General features: G+C 45.3%; 1 protein-coding gene across 1 annotated transcript in view; it reads left to right on the top strand.

Annotated features, from left to right (window-relative positions):
* Positions 1 to 673: 673 nt before the first annotated feature.
* Positions 674 to 19,504, top strand: part of LOC104407107 (RIMS-binding protein 2-like) — a 37,948-nt gene continuing 19,117 nt past the window's right edge. The window contains 13 exon segments of the mRNA XM_010016293.1: positions 674 to 775; positions 1,639 to 1,722; positions 3,077 to 3,166; positions 4,764 to 4,886; positions 5,289 to 5,393; positions 5,751 to 5,801; positions 10,530 to 10,713; positions 11,014 to 11,234; positions 13,561 to 13,670; positions 15,259 to 15,368; positions 16,824 to 17,639; positions 18,167 to 18,318; positions 19,351 to 19,504. The exon segment at positions 19,351 to 19,504 is cut by the window's right edge and continues 29 nt beyond it. Of these exon segments, the coding sequence (XP_010014595.1) occupies positions 5,292 to 5,393; positions 5,751 to 5,801; positions 10,530 to 10,713; positions 11,014 to 11,234; positions 13,561 to 13,670; positions 15,259 to 15,368; positions 16,824 to 17,639; positions 18,167 to 18,318; positions 19,351 to 19,504 (1,900 nt within the window). The 5' untranslated portion in view covers positions 674 to 775; positions 1,639 to 1,722; positions 3,077 to 3,166; positions 4,764 to 4,886; positions 5,289 to 5,291.

Here is a 19,504-nt window from a genome sequence, read left to right as displayed (position 1 = left end):
AACAGTTGGTCTTGGTGATCTTAAAGGTCTTTTCCAGCCTAAATGATTCTCTGATTCTATTCTGTGAGTGAGATGGTGCAGCTCCAGGTCACAGCTGTCTCTGTGATTTGTGCCAGTCTTGTTTATCAGTTGTTTGACACAGTGATGAGTCTAGGTTCTGCATGGTGCTGGGAGTATGTCTTTGCTCTTGGGTGGAAATTGGGTCCATGTGGGCAAATTTATAATGTGGTTATTTTGGCAGTTGTCTGTCATTGGGAATGCCATCCTTTCGTTTAGCTTTTTGCTGGGAATCCATCTTTTTATTGCTTCAGAGAGGGCTATGAGAGGTGTTGCTGGTGCCTTGCATTGAAACCTTAGGTGAGGCACGAACGGGAACTCGTATCTGAGAGTTTTCTGGAGCTCACTGTTGCATGTGGGTGGTTCAGTCAAGCTGGGTTGGTGTGTGCTGGGCTCCTGAAGACTCCCAGCGCAGGTCTGTGGTGGCTGAGAGATCCTTGGCATGGTGTTCCCCTTTCTCCATGTCCCGTGGTGCAGTGCAGAGATTTTCATGTGGAGCATTGTGCTCTCAGGTGGGACTGTCAGGAGAGCTTTTTCTCCCTCGCTGTGCATGATGTGCTCTACAGTCCTGGCTGTCCCCAACCTCTCTGCCATCTTGCTTGCTTTCCAGGTGGAACCAGGTGTGCGACCGCTGGGACCTGCTTCTGAAGGACATGAAAATTTCCCTCCCAGAAATGCAATAACAGACCAAGAGAGCAGCCAACAGATACAGCAGCTGGTGAGTGGTGAACCTGGGTTTGGGTGAGGGAGTGCTCTACTTTCCCTTGGGGTTTTCACCCGTGCAATCCAGGCACGGAGTTTGGAGACCGAAGTCTTTCTAGGTGCGAGTGCTCTGCAAAAGTGGGAAGCCTGGGGAATCGGTGAGAAAGCCCAGGCCATCTGCATGGAGAGTGTTGCAGGGTGGCATCTCCAGGTACTGGGTTCGCGGGGGAGCATGTCACACTAAAATCAGAGGGAAGCATGCTAGTAGATTCTCTGCTGTGTTTGGTTTAGCTTTACTTGAACTGGGAACAGGAATGGCTGACCTGGGAGAGATGTTATGTGTGGAGTATGTCCCGTGTGAATTATTCCAGCAAACTAGGACAGTTCACAATGAGGTTTGGCAGCTTTTATCTATCTGGGGAACCAAGAGTGGTAGCAAGAAACTGCAGATAAAGGTATATAACCAGAGGGATGTCTGCTCTCTGTTAGATGTCAGTTGGATTAGAGTACGAGCTAAGATAGCGCAGCTGGCATTTCAAGCTGGATATTTTGCACAGCTCTGTCTTCTTGTCCCCTGCATCCTGTTCTCCACACTGTTCCATACAAAACAGGAGCAATCTGTGCAAATGGGAAATGCAGAACTGTTTCCAGAAGACGAAAGGCTTGGGGGAAGAGGGGAAGAGCTGCTTTACTGGGAGAGTTTTTGGGCTTTTAAAAAACCTCCCTGGGTTTCTATGTTGTTTCTGTTTGCCACAAAGATTTTCTGAAGAAAATAAAGCCATTTAATGCAGCATCATTGGCACTGAGAAGCTGGGCTTGAATTTCTCACACACTGTGAGAATGTGGACATGTTGATCTACTTATGCCTGTTTCATGCAGGAATTTGAACTCAAGAAAAAGCGCAAAAAATGTGAAATCCTTGAGCATGAAGTGAGGAAAAAGCATAAAAGATGCAAAGAACTGGTAAGTGTTCTTGTTACCTGCTGTTGTGAGCATGGTGGCAGGAGCCAGGTTGTTGTGTGCCTCTCTTGGATTCTCTTCAATTTATCTTAATAAGGAGCCACCAGCCTTTCTCTTAATTTGAACGGTGTCACAAACTCTGGGCTCCAGCCCTTGAGGCTGGAGTTGTTTGGCTAGTCTGTCATCTATGGCTTGAATATAGCTGCAGAAATGACTGGATGGAACTCCATGGCCGTTGCCAGCTCAAGGAGATACTTGACATTTTCACAAGCACTCCAGACAAGTAATGAAAGATTTCTGCATCTTGAGATGGTAATTGCACAAACCAACAGTCATTTTCTTATGCTTCTTATTTGTTGGATGAAATCTTACCTCTGTTTAATTTCACAGCATCTGAATTTCTCTCTTCTACTTTTCTGAGCAGCACTGGTGGCATTAGTGACTGTGATAATGTATAGTTTCAGCCAAGCATGCTTACCTTCTGAATAGTAGATATTTTGTCTTGCTCAAATCTCAGTTCAGGTCAGTTTGAATGTGCAGCTCGGATCCTGTGCAGTTCATTGTGCATAGCTCGGTGTTGTTGTCTGGGTTAGAGTGGGGCATTTAAGGAACACTAGCTTTTCCAGGTCAAGAAGGGACCAGCTCACCTTGATGCACTGGGACGTAGGCTGTGCACACAGGGATAGCCAGCCAATATTTGTTGATCTGTAAAACAGCGAGATGGGGAAATGTATGTGTGAATATGTGGAGTTGTGTGATCATGCAACTGTTAAATTCCTCTAATGCTGTACAAAGTTGCTGCAGATGGGCTGGACCTGACAAAATCAGTCAATGTCTCTCCATATGTCCATGGCTCTCCTGCCTGCTCAGAGACATTTTCTAAGGCAAGAGTGATAGCTGGCTCATGTTGCTGAACTCCAGACTGGATCCTGGAGTTAGAGCCGGCATTAAAACTCTGGAGTTTGCAGTCTAGAACTCTCTTTAGCATCATTCTTCCAAATAATATTTCTTCCTTAACTAAAATTTGTCAAGAAGACTCTGATCTTGAACCAACAGTGAAAACTGATCAGTTGTTGTGGGTGGAGGTGTAAATAATGTGGCATTGGAGCTGTGAAGGAGACAAGGACAGGTCTTTATGTGGGCTTTGAGGCTACATGAAAAGAAACTTGAAAGATGGTCTGCCACAGGGCTGGTGTCTGCTTGAGCAGTGCTGCATGCTGTTGGCTTCTACCGCTCAAGGAGCATCCCATCAGCATCCTGTACCGTCAGTCAACAGGAACAGTGGAGCTGCTCTGCTGAGTTTTAGGGGAGTTGATCTGAGGCCCTTGGTGTGGTAATGCCTGCTCTTCCTGGACAGGAGATCCAGCTGCAGGAGGTACAGAGTGAAAATGCACGACTGGCTGAAGAGAACTTGCAGCTGAATGAGAAGGCTGGATGGGCAGGACAGGTAACAATCAGTGTCCCTGTTTGTCAGATGGAGCACTGGCTTCTGTAAAATTGTGCTGAGAAGAACTTGCTGGTAGCTCAGGTTTTCAGGTTGCCAGCTGAGTAGTGGTCGTGTGGCCACCTCTGTACCTGTGTCCTGCATAACTGCGTTACTGCATTGTAACTGGAAGCAGAGCAGCTACTGCCCTGTTTTTATTAGAGTTTCCCAAGGCTTGAGTGAGATGCTTTGTCCTTACTTAAGTTCATGCTTGGTTTACCTGTTGTAATTTGTTCATGAGTTCGTAACCAAAGATGGAAAGTGGTTGGTGGGGAACAGGGTGCACTGGTCACAGCAGAACCCATCACTGCAGGTGGTGCAAGCGTATAGAATCATAGAATGGTTTGGGCTGGAAGGGACCCTGAAAGCTCATCTAGTCCAACCCCCTGCGATCAGCAGGGACATCTTCAACTAGATCAGGTTGCCCGGAACCACATCCAGCCAGGCCTGAAATGTCTCCAGGGATGGGGCATCCACCACCTCTCTGGGCAGCCTGTGCCAGTGTTGTACCACTCTCATTGTAAAGAATTTCTTCCTCACATCCAGTCTGAATCTTCCCTCTTTTAGTTTAAAGCCATTACCCCTTGTCCTATCACAACAGGCCCTGCTAAAAATCGCTCCCCATCTTTCTTATAGGCCCTTTTTAAGAACCGAAGGTTCTTATGGTGGGTTTGAAAATCCTCGGTCACCTCTGACATTGTTTGTCATGCTCGAATAGGGGATTTGGTGGCTGATGATTCGGAAGGGGAAAAGTCCCCACTGCAATTCAGATGGAAACCGCAGAAGCTTCAGGCCTTGGGACAAAGGCAGGATACTTGCAGTGTTCAGTTAGCAGAGCAGATTTCAGGGGAGGGTTGTGCTCTAGGAACGTGTTGCGTGTGGAAGAGTTGGTACTCCAACGAAGATCCTCTATGGGTTTCTGTTCCCAGCTCCTTCTCTGTACAAATGTAATGCACAAGGGTGAGAAAGTCACTTGTTTGTCCTGTGTGTCAATGTTGCCACCACGCATAAGGTTTCCCACATATTTAATAACTGTTTATTCTCAGTAGAAATGTTTGTCTTCACTTGATAATCTGCATTGCTAATAGTCAGCAAGCCACAGTTCACTTTAGGAACAAAATCAGTTGGTGGAATTTCCTGCAGTAAGTGGAGGAGTTCAACATGATTTCAGCAGGCTACTGAGCTTCCTGTACTGCTCTCTATGTTTAACCCTAGGATCTAGGATTAAAAAGCTTGTAGACCTTTGTGCTTTGGTCATACCACTTCAGTCTGTAGCCTGTTCATATCCCAGTCCCTTCTTCCTTGCAAATGGAGAGGGGAGATGAGTTTAGTGCAAATCAGGTGTTTGTCACATTGAGGACTGATGCAAATGCTTGTGTATTTGTTCAGAGTGAAAGCCAGGGGGAGAGGAGGTTCATGGTTTTGGTATCATGACAAGTAGAAAACCCGTCTGCAAAACAACCTATTGAGATACAGAAATAAATTGTCCTTCATTATTTATACCAGGAATACCTATGGCTACGTGTGGATACTGTGCTAACTGAAAATCCTTTCTTTTCAGGTTGAAGCTGAGAATGCTGACCTGAAATTGCAGGTGGTTTTGGTTACTAAGGAACGGGATTCAGTAATTCAGACAAATCAAGGACTGCAAAGCAAGCTGGAGAATCTAGAGCAGGTGCTGAAGGTCAGTAGGATCCACATGGCTGAAAGGACTGTCTGGACGCTTAGTGCTGCTTTTGGATGGCACATATTGTCTCTTTGCTTTTTTTTGCCCATTCTTTTGTCTCTGTGCTTCTGTTGCTAATTCTGCTTCCGTGGGATCCTGGAGCGTGGCCTTCTGAAGTGGGCAGAGGTGCTTTGGAAAGACTGCTTCAGCAATTTGGGTGGGAGGGGAAATAAGGTGGCTGTCACTGATTTAAGGATTTTCTTGACTGTTGCTCTGGTTTGTGGTAAGAGTTTCTTACTTTCTCCTCTGCTTGATGATGACATGAAGTACAGACCACGCTTTGAGTTCATGGCTGGTGATAGGACACAGGGCAGTGTTTCAGTAATGTCAACCTTCAGCTGTCTGTGACTTGTTCTGCAGCACATGAGAAATGTGGCTGAGCGAAGGCAGCAGCTGGAAGTCGAGCACAAGGAGGCGCTGCTAGTCCTGCAGGAGAAGCAAGAGGAGGTCAGGCGGTTGCAGCAGGTAGGCAGTACATGAGGGAATGGAGGTTTTACTCACTGAATCCCTGGAAAGTGATTGGAGTCCTGCACCCTTCTTCCTTGGAAGTACAGTGTATGGAGAGGTGTATCTGAGTTTATAGAATAAAGTAAACCGGGAAGAGGGTCTGTGTCTAGGTGAACTCTGGTACTTGAGCAAAGTGAAGGGTTTTTCTCGTCAGTGGCAGTTCTGATCTCTCACTGCTGTTTGTCCAAAGACCAAGGATGCTTTCAGTCTGTACACTGTTCTAAATCTGTAATGGTCTGTCAAGGTGGTAATGATAGTAGAAGTGAACTTAGGCAGTCTGCTTCCCTATTTACTCCCTTTCTTATTCCTTCTTAGGCACAGGCAGAGGCAAAAAGAGAACATGAAGGAGCAGTACAGCTTCTAGAGGTAAGACAGAAGAAAATGAGATGGATTAGTGGCTGCATATTTGGTATCTTTTGTTCTTAATGTCATTTCCTAATCTGAGCTTGAGCAGAATGCCTTGCTATGCAACCGCTGGCCAGTGAAATCTCAATACTGAGGAGGCCATGGCCCTGTCTTTACTGGGGGCATACAGTCAGAGGTGGCAGGCTGCATTGCCTGTGTTTACTGCTGTGCTGTGGCTGTTTGGAGCCCAGGATAGCTAAGCAAGTTGGTAAGTGTCCTTGATGGAGGAGATTGCTCTGTGGCTGCAAATAGCATCTCCTTTGAAGGGGGCCTGACTGTAGAGCCCGATAATGGTGTGCTCCTTCCTACTGAATAGGATTGAAATTGTTGCAGGCTGTGTAAATATCATGGGGAAGTGACATGATGTGTTGCCCCACTGTCATGTCCTTTCTGGGACATCTGCTTTTGGCTACAGAGACAGGATCAGAGCTGATGTGGGTGCTGCTCTGATGATGTTTAGCTGGCTTCTTAGCAGCCTTTAAGAGAAGGGAGGTTTGGTGCTTGCAACATGTTTTCTGAACTATTTAATTGAAAGATTGGAAAAGCTACTTAGGTTTAAAGTAGACATCTACCTGTGCAAAGGAAGAAAGAGACAGTCATTCTATGTTTGAGAGGCTGGTAGTGTTCTGCAAGGGCCTCATCAGTTAAATATTCTTGCGTTCATGCTACTGATACAGAGATGCTTTATAAGTCAATGAGACCAGGTGGACCAAAGAAAGAGACATTAAAAGCTACTTTAATGTGAAGAAACAGTCATTTAGGCAACTTAATTATAATCACAGTCATTCCAGAACATCAGTGTTGGGCAAAATTAGGGGGGTTGGCTCAACTTTGCTGCTTTTTGTCTCACCAGGAGCAGGATGCATGGCTCTGCAGGCTGATAGCTGCTTGAAATCATATCAAAGCCAGGTTTTTAGCTGTGCCTTGATTCTCAGCACTGCTTGGTCTCAGGCCTGGGGAAAGTTCTGGACACCAGGTGTCCATTCTGTTGATTTTATGGGTGCTTGAAATGTGCTGGGAAAAGAGGGCTTGAAATTTATCACTGACACTCAAAGGATGTTGTGATTTGGCTCAAAGCATACCATGATTTGGAGGCTCTCAAAAAGTGCATGGTTTTCTTATTCATGTATTTGGTATGTGGAATTTGGCTTTTGTTTAGCAAGTAGATGCTTCTGGGAATGAGATGGGAATCTCAGTATGGACAAGGCAAACACTGTAAGGCGGTGAGAAAACAATTCCATTCAAACTGAGGGTTGGGTTATCTTTGATTTATTAAGCTCAATATTTTGGGTTATTACTGAGTTTTGGCTAGTGTAACTGCTGATGTGGGTTTATATCTCTTTTTGCTTTTCTTATTGCTACCAGAGTACCTTGGATTGCATGCAGGTACTACTATAATTCTGTTGAACAGGACGTTTTTCTCCTCTGTCCTAACTTTGCCAGTTGCTTGATGTTCTTGTTTTAACAATACTCAGGAAAAGATTGCAAGAGTGTCATCTCCAAGACAGACATGTAATTAAAGGAGCTACTATTGAGTTTGATGGAGCAGCTGCCTTTCTCTTTAAATGCTTTGCTTTCTTGACCAATTAGAATTAGGAGCTTTATTTTGTTGACACTTCCAGATTTTTAGACTTCTCCACTGAGCACCTTCTGCACGTGTCACATACATTTAAAGGTCTTTTGGGAGGTACTTGCATCCTGAGAGTGAAGTGTTTTCTTCAAAACCCAAAAGCAATACTGCAAATGTAAGTGCTGTGGAGAAAAAGACAGGTCCTGCTTTCTTTGGATGGAATTGGTTGGAAGATGGGAAGCAGAGACTGGGAATAAGTTTTCACAGAAGAGGTTATAGTGCTTGAAGCTGGGAGCTGTGCTGTCTGGCTTGATCCCAAATGATTTGGAAAGCTTATATGGAAGTGCTGGGGCTCATAGCTGATAGAAAACTGCTTCTGCAGTCACTTTTAGATGTGACTGCAAAGAGCTGTGGGAAGATTAAATATAAGGTATTGTGCACATGGAAGAGAAGTCACCATGACTGAACGTGCACAGGCTCTGAACTACTGTTGGGAAGGAAATGCAGTGCTTGAGGTAGGGTGATGTTTTAAATGTCAACCTTATTCACAAGGTTGGTCAAAAAAGCAAGTACAGTATTGGGAATGTTTAGGAAAGGAATTTGGAACAGCCCAAGGACATTATCAGGGTATATCCACATCCTGGAGAAGTAGCACCTACACTTGTGTGGAGTTACCGATGTTCCTCTAATCCTTTGGGTGTTAGCCCTGCTTTGAGCAGGAGTTTGGACTGCAGACCCATAGAGTTCCTTCCTAGCAGCATCATGATTCTCTGCTATCAAAAACATATAGCAGAAGATTTGGAGAAAGGTAACAATGGACATCTGGCTGGGGACTGTCATGTGTAGGGGAAGTGTAATAGAGCAGCCAAGGACAGTGTCTAAGAAGGCAGGGCTGAGCTAGTGGTGGTTGGATCTAGCTTGGTGTGGAGAATCAGAGCAGGTTCCTGAATTAGTGATTGAACTGACCCCACCAAGCTCTGCTCCCTGCTCTTGCAGCCTGTTCTGGTAATCATGCTACTCAATCTGAGTTGGTGAGAGGCTTCTCTTTCTCCTCTTTTTGGGTTGGGCATAGACACAAAAGTCTCCTATCTCTTCTGTGTCTGGGGTTTGATTCCTGCTTTCCTGCTGGTTCCCTGAAGCTCCTGGCCATGTCCTTAGGCTCCTCCTCCTGATCCTCCTGCCTCCTACCACTCTTCTGGAAACGTGCTGCTTGCTCAGTTGTGTGTGAACCTCTGCAAGTAGTCCACTAGAAGTACACGTTGTGTGTGATGTGGCAGTAGTACTTAAGGGGTGCTTGTATTGTCTTGAATAACACACGATCTAAAAGACACTTGACTAATGGGGTATCTCAGAATTAAATTGTGGGTTATCCAGGCTATCAGCTTGGCCACCAGTATAAATGAGTTAAAACTGATTAGTACATTTACAGAACCAAGGTACTATCATGATGCTATTAAACACAATATCCAGATGCATCTGCTGGCTCAGGAATCCTGTACAACACGACTCAGGGAACAAAGAGGTGACTCTCAGCAAGTGGAGAATACAGACACTTTTGGAAGCTGCTCATGGCATCTGATACTCTCTTTCAATTCAGAGACAGTTACTTCTTGCCAGACTTCAGAGACTTCACTGGGCTTCCCTTAGAAACTGAGAGCGTCTAGCTAGTTGTGAAGGAAACAAGTGATAAACTGATGTGTTTCAAACAGATATGTCACAATAAAATAAAGATACACCCTCAGAGGTCAGTTGGGGGTGGGTTAGAAAGACTTTGTGGTACTCTAGACCCGGGAGAAAGTATTTTCCAGGTCAGATGTGTTATTCTTAGAGCTGCCTCAAACCCAGACTTTGTCTCGCCTAATCTACTATGGCATGTTTTATTTTTTGAGTTGGAAGGAGAAAACACTTGAAACATCTTTTGCAGAATGGAAAATTTTGCAGAGCACAATGCAGTTGTGTGTTTTGATGCCTCTCACCTGTGCAGTGATGAGTGAGTGCAAAGCCTGCTGTGATCTCAGCCCAAAGAGAAAAAAGGGAACAGATGTCATTTCCTGCGAAGCAGAGCCTGCACCTCAACCAGATGCACTGATGTTAAATGAAATATCATCTGCATTAACTCAGTTGAAGAACAACTGATGAGATGATACATTCCCATCCAGCACTAATGCTTTTTGTTTACTTGTTAGCAGAGGTGCATGAGCAGGGTCTGTGCAGGATATCTGTCTAGGAAGCCAGGGTAAGCTGTTGCCTGGTGGGAGAGTGGGAAGAGGGAAAGGAGCAGTTGCATTCTTTGGGAATTGATATGCTTGCACCTAGGGAGTACGTGGGGAGGTGCGTGGACAGGCAGGACTCAGCAATATTTTGGAAGGAGGAGATCTAGAGATGGTAGAAAGAGAACACTAGAAAATACAAATGGTTCTCCAGTAGGAATGTGTCCTTCCCTCTCCATAGTATTTCCCAAGGCTCCCCAGGATCCCATCTTGCTGAGATGTATCTTTCCAGGAGCACGTCATCCCTGTAGGACCTGGTGGCAAAGTGTGTGGGCTGCCTGCAGCAAAGAAATGTTCTGCACCATGGGCCAGATGCTGATGCTTTCTGCTCTTCCGGGTGCCTGGAGAGCCAGGATCTGCAGAGACAATTGGGCATCCTGCCCAGAATAGTGGGGAGGCCAAGGGAGGGTTTTGGGAGCTCGCTGGAGCCTCTGGAGTGATGGGTGAGATAGAGCATTGGGAAGGCAATTCCTTTTGGAGATGTGATTTTGATGCTCCAGTAAATGTACAAAACCTTTTTGATATTCTTCTTTTCAAGGCTTATTTATCTTTTGACTTCTGTCATCTGGTCTTGTGCAGGGCTTGGATAGGATATCGAACTCAAAGCCAGCAATTCAAGGATAATTCCTAACTGAGCTTGCAGTCAGGCTCCTCATGGATGAGGAGTCTCAGGTTTTCAAAGATAATATAGGTGCAGAGCTGCCATTTCCTAATGATCAGTCCTGGGCAGGGCTCACCTCCGGCTTCTTGGAGTCTGAGACCCACTGAAAAGATGCAGTAAAGACAAATGCTGTTTTGAGCCTCACTTGTGATATGGGTTTGTGCCTCATCTTGTGTCTCTCCTGTCAGGCTCGGGTGAAGGATCTAGAAGAGCAGTGTCGCAGCCAGACAGAGCAGTTCAGCCTCCTGTCTCAGGAACTCAAACAATTCCGGCTTCAAACAGGAAAAATCGACCTGCTCACCTCGACCCTGGTGACTTCGGAGCTTCCTCTTGCTCTGTGCAGCTCTACCCCACAGCCCCACTGGGAGAAGGGTAAATGAGTTGTTGTTTGGGTAGCTGGAAAGGTATAAAGGAAATAATGCAAATGTTTAATTCACTTGGGATCTCTGTTTCTCTCTCTTGTAAATAGCTTTGGTTTCTTTTAAGATCGTAAAGAGAACTTGGCATTTCTCTCATCAGAGAGCCCAGGGTGTCCAGTCTGTTGCACTTTCAAATGAGTCATGTTTTCAGAGACTTGAGCTGCTCTAAAGGGTGTTTGCTTGTGGTGATGCTCCCTGCTCATCTTGTTTTCTGTCTGTGGCTAAAAGTGGTGGATGGATTGTTTTGTTGCAGAATCAACTGTTCCTGGATTGCTCACTCACCAGGGCACAAAGAAGGTTCACAATGAGGAGACCAATGAGTTGGAGTCAGCGCATCAGGCGCCCGATGCCTCTGTTGGCTCCCCAGTTGCTGCTGCCAGTTCTCAGAAGCAAGCCAAGAAAGGGGAATCTCAGTCAAACTCTTCAAAATCAGAATCCATGCAGAACAGTCCAAAATCCTGCCCAACTCCAGAGGTCAGTATGGGAGTTCCCTCAGTGGCCTGTGCATTCTAACCACAGAGGAATTGCTAAGAGCATCAGTAATGTTCTATTCATTCCCTCCTGGCTGCCTGAAGAGAACGGGGGAAAAATAAGAGAAAAGCTGTAGGAAAAAGTAGAAAAGGCCTTGGAAGCCCATGTCTGGTTTTAGTATTGCTGTGTTCCAGGGAGGAAACAACTTAGTAGATAAAGAGTTGGCATCTTGGAGAGGGAGTGGGGAGGGGAGGTCAGTTGATGGGTGGTATGGAAAAGCTCTTGCTAAGCTTCCTTGTGACATCTCTGCTACTAGTAAAACACACAAAGGCTACAGACTCATTTTTAGCATGCTGAGGAGCTGTGTCCAGACTATTTTTGGCCTTGAGCTGTGGATGAGGAGTTAAGACTTCTTTGCTGGTGTTTTTGTGTTTTACTGGTGAAAACAATCATGAAAAGATGCTGAGTTTGTGCTAGCAGAGGGATGAAATTAAATAGGCTTTACTTGTGTCACCAAGATCCACATTGTTGCTCCCCAGGAGCTCTTACATAGTACTGTAGGGTTCGCTTAGGCAGCCTTTCATACCCTCTGCTGCATGTCACTTGATGTGACAGTTTAGGGTAAAGTGGTTCTGTGGGTGGGGCAGGGTGTAGTGGCATGGGAGGTACCTTTTGCTCTTTGGTCCACTGATGTTTTCTGAGTGCTCACTCCCCCCACATTGGGATAAGGGAGAGAACTGGAAGAGTAATAGTGAGAAAACTCATGGGCTGAGGCAAAGACAGTTTAATAGGTAAAGCAAAAGCCGCGCATGTGAACAAAGAAAAGCAAGGAATTCCTTCAGCACTTCCCATGGCAGGCAGGTGTTCAGCCATCTCCATGAGAGCAGAGCTCCATCACGCATAACAGAGACTTGGGAAGACAAACGCCACCACCTTGAATGTCCCCCCTCGCCTTTCTTCTTTTTCCCCAGCTTTATATGCTTAGCATGATCCATGTGGTCTGGAATATCCCTTGGGTCAGTCAGGATCAGCTGTCCTGGCTGTGTCCCTTCCAACTCCTTGTGCCCCCCCAGCCCCCTCGCTGGTGGGACGGTGTGAGGAGCTGAAAGTCCTTGACTGAGTGTAAACATGGCTTAGCAACAACTAAAACATCGGTGATCAACATTATTCTTGCCCTAAATCCAAAACAGCACTATACCAGCTACTAGGAAGAAAATTAACTATGCCAGCCAAAACCAGCACACCAGGCTACTAAAAGTTACCCCATTTGTGTCTGCCTTTGGGTGTTACAGGGCGCAGGTGTTTGTTGTCCTAGGACATGATGCAACATTGCATTATAAGGAGTATGCTACCTTGAAAAGGTGCTCTGAACTTCTTAGAGATTGACTTTGACAGTTCATATACTAGAAAAAACACGTTGAATTCTGGTGTCTGGGTCTTCACCACAAATACATTTGCTTTGAGGTCCACTTTAGAAAGGCAGCTTGAATCGGTTCCTTGGCACCATTTCAAACAAACACAAGGGAAGTAAATTTCCTCAAGAAGCACGGTTGCTTTGTGTAACTTGTTCCACTGGATATAAAACTCCAGAAATGTCACTGTGATCAAGAGACTGAGACAAATTTCTCAAAGGTGCTTCTGCCAGTAGCCACCAAATGCATTCAGGGTGCAGCTTCCAGCTTAGCAAGTCCATAAGTAGCTGATGGCTAGAAAGTGAGAGACTATACCAAGAAGATGAGTTTAATGCTTGTCTCTTGTACACTTTCCTTCAGCTGGCTGTTACCAGAGCCAGCTGTTTGGACTAGAGGCCTTACGGGTCCAACCAAAGCTCTAGCTAATGTTTTGAAAGTACATAAACATTACATTGAAGTATGTTCAGCTGCTGGAGGGGAACTGCCTCAACAAAAGTGCTTAGAGACTGAGTATACTGAGTTAGGGGTATGTAGGGTGAAAGGGATCTCCTGAGCCTCTAGTCCAGTCTCCTGCTCCAGTGGGGCTGTCACTGTCACTAGCTCGGGGTGGCTGTGGCTTAGCTTGGCTGAGGCTTCGAGTTCCCCGCCACAGTGGGAACCTGTCTCTAGGCTGCATCACCCCTGGGCAAGGAGTTTTTCCTAATGTCTGACTGGAACGCCTGAACCTGCAGCTTGGAGCTGTTGCCTCTCATTACTGCTTCTTCAGCTTAGAAGCCGTTCTTCTAAGATGGCCCATAGCCCAGTGGCCAGATTGGCACTGTGCATGAGCTCAGAGGACTTGTTCACTGATGTTCAAAGCCTGTGAGTGTTCCTTTACTGTTGATTTGGGCCATATCATACATCTTTAATGTTTTTAGGTGGACACCGCAAGTGAAATGGAAGAACTGGATGTTGACAGCATCTCTCTAATGCCAGAGCCAGGCAGCCAAGGCCCTGCAAAGCTCCAAGTGTTCTTAGCTCGATACAGGTAATGGGTCATTTCTTGTGCTCTATGAAGTTAGAGAGGTTATCTCATAGCTGCCTAATTCACACTCTTCTTTAGGATTCACCACTGATAGGGGTGGGTTAGACCATGTATCTTGTTTCTTCATGGGATCTTTTGAGACCAGTTGTTTGCTGCACAAGCAAATCCATGTGCTTAGCTTAACAAAACCACAGGAAGCTCATGAGCTGGTCAGTGAAGAGCATCGTGTGTAACATTGACTTTTTTAAATATGATATTGGATGGAAAAATGAGTTTGAATGGGCACATTCCTTGAAATGTCTGATTTCTCCAGAATAGTCCAAGAAATTTTCTCCAAGAAATCTTATTCCAACAATTAAGGATATTTCAGCCTAGAATTCCTGAAGTTTTTGGCCAGAATCTTTCTGGCTGCGACTTTGAAAGGACAATCAATCAATCAATAAATAAAAATGCACAGAATAAACCCAGATTTTCTGATAACTGTTGCTGTCCACTGAGCCAACATTGCCAAACCCAAATTGCTAGTTACAGTTCAGAGTATTGACATGCCCTTCAGCTCGGTTAGAGGAAGAGAATTGGGAAGATTCTGTGCTTGTGAGGAGCAGAGCAAATGTGATCTGTGTTTTCATGTCTGAGTCTTGGGTCCACAAGGTCTCACCCAGCTCATAGAGAAGGTAACATTGCTTTGACATGTTGAATTCCCTTTTAAAGACTAAAGAGTAGGAATTACAGTAGACGCTTGCAAAGCTTTGTCCAGTCAGATGCCCAGTTTTTCATGAGGCATTTTCCTGTGATAGACCCTCTGATTAACTCAAGTATCACTGGGAAGGCAGGTTAGAACCGCCCAGACTCCAAATCCTATTACCGAAGTATTTGTCATGTTCATGCTAGTGAAGGGTTTGTACTGATGTTTAAATGTGGAGTTACAGCACTGAGAGTTTCATAGCTTGGATCCTGAGGGCTGGATAATGATGAAATTATGAAGGAAAAGGCTGTGTTGTTCTCGTGTATGTTGTTCTTGCACAGATCAGTTCATTCTTAGGGTTTTAAACATGGGAATTTTGAGATGCTGTGCTTGTCCATGACTGTCACTTTACCTTTTATGACAGGTAAAGTGTAATCTGCCAAGTTTTGGACATTTTCAATTTTTTTTTGGGGGGGTAGGTGTCAAGACTGTTAAATGCATGAAATGTGGAGAGCTCTTTACATCAGATAGCTAGTGGTGCAGGTGAATTTAAGAATGTTTATTTGGAAATGCAGCCCTACAGTTTATCTGCTTGGTACCCTCAGAAGCATAGCAGGCTCTCAGGTAATTCAAGTCTTTTCTTACACTTGAGTCACTCTGATCTGTTCCTTCAGACATCACAGGCCTGATGTTTTCTGTTCTGCTACTCAGAAAATTATCCCTAGCTGCTTTTTGAACATATTAGTTAGATATAAAACTGTAAACTAGAGTCTCGACTGTTGTCTGTGGAATTTGCTGCTTGCAAAAACTGGATGCAGTCCCAGTGAATTGTAAGCTGATCTAACGACAGTGTGTTGCTGTGAAATATCCTGTACAAAGTAAGTCTTCATATTGTAAATATTTCAGCTACAATCCTTTCGATGGACCTAATGAAAATCCAGAGGCAGAGCTTCCACTGACTGCTGGAGAATATATTTACATCTATGGAGAAATGGATGAAGATGGCTTCTTTGAAGGTGTGTTTTAGTAGAGTGAAATGTGACCACACTGCTCTGGAGATGACCTCTCTTAAAAAAACCCCAAACAAATCAAACGAGAGAAATGTAGTGAATCTTGAAGCCTCAGGATAAAGGTTTTCTGCCCAAAGTTCATTTGTTAGAGGGAATAGCAGATTCTGTCAAAAAGGGTTCATTTATGTCATGATTAAATGAAGTCTAAAACATGAAATCCTGGTCTAGTGATTTCAGTGGGAATTTTGCCACTGCTTTCAGCAGAGCTCCAGGTTTCATCCCCATATGGTCCCTCCCTAGCCACGGAGAGGAACACGTTCAGCCTTGGGCACCTTCTGCAGATGGTGTGTTTCCCTCTTTCCAGTGACTGCATAGTAAGCCAGAGACTGTAGACAGCTGATGGGCTCAATTACCTCTTGCTCTTTTGGCAGAGTTAGGATCTAAGATAAGCAGTTCAAACTACACTTGTTATCCTATTCGGTGGCACACAGTGTGTTTCTCTTTTGGAACCTTTGAAAACATGATCCTGGTCGACTATTAGGCAGATGGAATTGAAACCAAGCATTGTGGACTGTAAATTTGTAATGGAGTTTCTGTGTGGAGCTGCCTTACTCAGTGGGATGAAGGCTCCTAATTTACTGAGGTGCTTTGCAAGGGCTGAGGCAAATGCATGCCATGTTGCGCTGCTTGCTCTTTGATGTTCTGCCTCTGTTTGTTTGTTTGTTTCTTTCTTTCTATTTCCAAGCTTCTCATGTATTTATTTGTTTATTTATTGTTTAAAGAATAAAAAGATTATTCTTTACTAATGTTTTCTGCTTCCCCTGCTTTCAATTGATTTGCTGTAGGGAGAGTTTGAAAGGGGAAAGCAAGTGCAACCCCTATGCACTGCTTATTTGACTGTCATTGATGGTTCTTGCACGTACCGAGAGTGCTGTGGCATCAGTCATCCCCATAGGTCCTTTTGGGACATCTTTGTTACAGAAGCTAATATAACAAAGGAGGGAACTAAAAAGGCGGCCAGAGCTGCATGCAGAGCTGGAAAGGTGGACTTTCTTGAGGAAGTTTTACAAACCCCAAATCTGTATGATGGTTTTACATCTTCTCCCAGCCAATCTGCGTAGTGTGGGAAGGCTAGAAAAAGACACTTGAGTTAGTGAGAGCCGTGATGAAGAGCAATAGGATAACAAAGAAGGAAACGCCTTTAAGCTAATTACACAAAACAGCTTTCTAGTTAACTGGCTTTGGAATGTGTGGAACAGTGAGTCTTCTCACTGTGACTATTAGGATCTAACTACGGAAGCCTTAGGAAATCCAGGAATAACCTCTCAGAGGATTTTTTTTTTCATTCCTGGCTGCAGTATAGTTGTGACTTAGCATAGGTGTTGTCACATTGTCCTCATAGATGGGTTGGAAGGCTGAACAGGAGGTGCAGTAGTAACAGGTTTCCTGTTTCTCATTTAGGGGAGCTGATGGATGGCCGGCGAGGGCTGGTCCCCTCCAATTTTGTTGAGCGAGTCTCAGATGATGACCTCGTGACGTTTCTGCCTTCGGAGCTGAACGATCTCACCCATAGTTCATACCGGGAGAAAAGTTTTGTCAGTGCAAGCACCAGCAGTGGAGATAAGAGTGATTTCTCTGTTGAAGAGAGTAGCGTCAGCCCGTTGACCAGTAGAGCAGAAGGAGACCAGGAGGAACCTGTTAGTCATACAGCAGTGCCTTACCCAAGAAAATTGACTTTGATCAAGCAGCTTGCCAGAAGCATAGTTGTAGGCTGGGAACCACCACTTTTGCCAGCTGGCTGCCCAGACGTACAAAGCTACAACATCTATGTGGATGAAGAGCTACGTCAAAATGTGAAGAGTGGCTTTCAGACCAAAGCAGTGATTGAAAAGCTGGATTTAAAGACAAAGGCTTACCGTGTATCTGTGCAGACTGTGACAGAGCAAGGCAGTTCTGATAAACTGCGATGCACTTTCTTTGTGGGGCAAGATTTTTGTATGGCACCAACTATGCTGAAAGTCAGAAGCGTCACTGCCACGTCAGCAGAGCTCACGTGGCTTCCCTGCAACAGCAATTACAACCATGCAGTCTATCTCAATGGGGAGGAGTGTGACATAACAAAACCTGGGGTCTACTGGTACACCTTCCGCAGCCTGCAGCCCAGCACTCAGTATGTTGCCAAGTTGGAGGCCCGGCCCTTGAAAGCACCTTGGGAAGAGGTCCCACAGGGGCAGGAGCAGAACTCAGCTGTGATACACTTCACTACCCCACTAGCAGGTATCAGAGCAGTTATGCCCAGTGCCACTGCATGGAGTGCTTGGAGCAGCGCGCTCTGTCATTATTTTGCTGTGAAGCCTTGGGGTGAAGGGAAGCAAGGTTTAGTAGTCCCTAAGCCTGACATGCTGTTCTGTTTTGTCTTAATGTTTTTCTTCCTTTATTTTAACAGTTTATGCTCTCTTTGTTTTCATTTGCTCTGGGAAGACATTCTCTTTGCTGATTTTAGCAGCATGTCTCTGTGGGCATGGAAGATACGGTTTGCCATAACCTTGCTCTAAGGGCTGCTGCATCTTCGCCTCAGTTACTATTGCAAAGTTCTGTTTTCTGTGCATTAAAGCTTTCATAGAACAAAAGCAGCCCATTTTCTCTGGTTCTAGCTTTTCCCAAGCCTAGCCTGGCTATCCTGGTACGGTTCTGCAGGGGCAAGTCTGGTGTGGGAGTTTTCTCTTTGATTCTAACCAGGGTTTAGTTTAGCTTTATGCTAAAGTGAAGTAAACTAGAGGTAAAATCTGTTTGGTCTCTCACAGGCACACCTGATGCTCCTTTGGATGTCCAGGTAGAAGCTGGTCCCTCGCCAGGTATCCTCGTTATCAGCTGGTTACCTGTCACCATTGATGCTGAAGGATCTTCCAATGGAGTTCGAGTCACAGGTTACGCTGTGTATGCAGATGGACAGAAGGTATTGTGCTGGCGCTGCGCAATGCTGACCTTGTGCTGGTGGGGGACTGGGAGCTGGTGCAGGGGTAAGGGGCAGTTGCAGAGCCTCAGGACCTGGAAAGCTTGATCCAGTAAGCATGCCCTGAGGAGGCAGTGACAGTCCTTGCCTTGGAAAGGAATAATTTTGGAGAAGGGACAACACTTGGGCTATTTGTTTTGACCGATGCACACCAGAAGAGATGTGTTGTCCAGACTTTTTGTGTGGTTTTAATATAACTAAGCTAAGAAAGTTCCTGTGGCAGGACCCCTCACTAGCAAACCAGGACAATTTATGTCAGCCTCCTCTGTCTCACCCTAGGCACCAGCTTGATCCTTGGGGGAGCAGTGAATCCACAAGGCATAGACAGGATACAAGTACATATACACAACCTTACCAGCACTTGGGGCTGCACTACTAGAGTGAGGTGTAATTCTCCAGCTCTTTTTTAAATGAAGGGACAGGCGAAGGCAGCTGTGTACAAACACCCCAGGGTCCAGTATGAGCACTGGTAAAGAACCTTCAGGGATACTCTGTATTAAAAGTGGCCTGCAGTCTTCTGCATATGTGATGTTGTGCCACTGGCCATGGGAGAGGCAAGCCACGGCTGTTTAAAGTAGCACAGTGGAAACCAGAGTGCTGCTGTATTGGATGATTGCTCTTTTATCATGGAAATGCTTTTTCCTCTACATGAGTCAAAAAAGAAGTCTGGGAAGGCAGGTGAAAGAGAAGCCAAAAAAAGGGATTGCCTTTTAAAGTGTAGGTTTTGGAACAAGGAGAGTTAAAACCTGGAGTAGGAAGGAATATAGTAATATTTAATAGAATAACCAGTTTCTCAAATGGTTATAACAACAATTTCTGTTTACTATTTGTTCTTCCCTGTTGCTGTGCAGAAGGGTGGGAATTCTCCATGTTGGCTCTCCAGATCTTTGGGGTCTGTTGTTAACTTCGGGTTCAGGAATTGTCACTCTCACTGTGTGCACAGTAAATAATTGCTCACTGGGTTTTTGCTTGCAGGTGATAGAAGTGACTTCTCCAACAGCTGGGAGCGTCCTGGTGGACTTGACCCAGCTTCAGATGTTCCAGGTGTGCCGGGAGGTGTCTGTGAGAACAATGTCTCTGTATGGGGAGTCGGTGGATTCGGTTCCAGCCCCGATTTCCCCAGTTTTGC

Source organism: Nestor notabilis, unplaced genomic scaffold, assembly GCF_000696875.1.
Source record: "Nestor notabilis isolate BGI_N333 unplaced genomic scaffold, ASM69687v1 scaffold4966, whole genome shotgun sequence".
In the NCBI taxonomy this organism is placed as follows: Eukaryota; Metazoa; Chordata; class Aves; order Psittaciformes; family Psittacidae; genus Nestor; species Nestor notabilis.
Note: the sequence above shows the minus strand (reverse complement) of the source record. Positions and strands in the feature narration are given on the sequence as shown.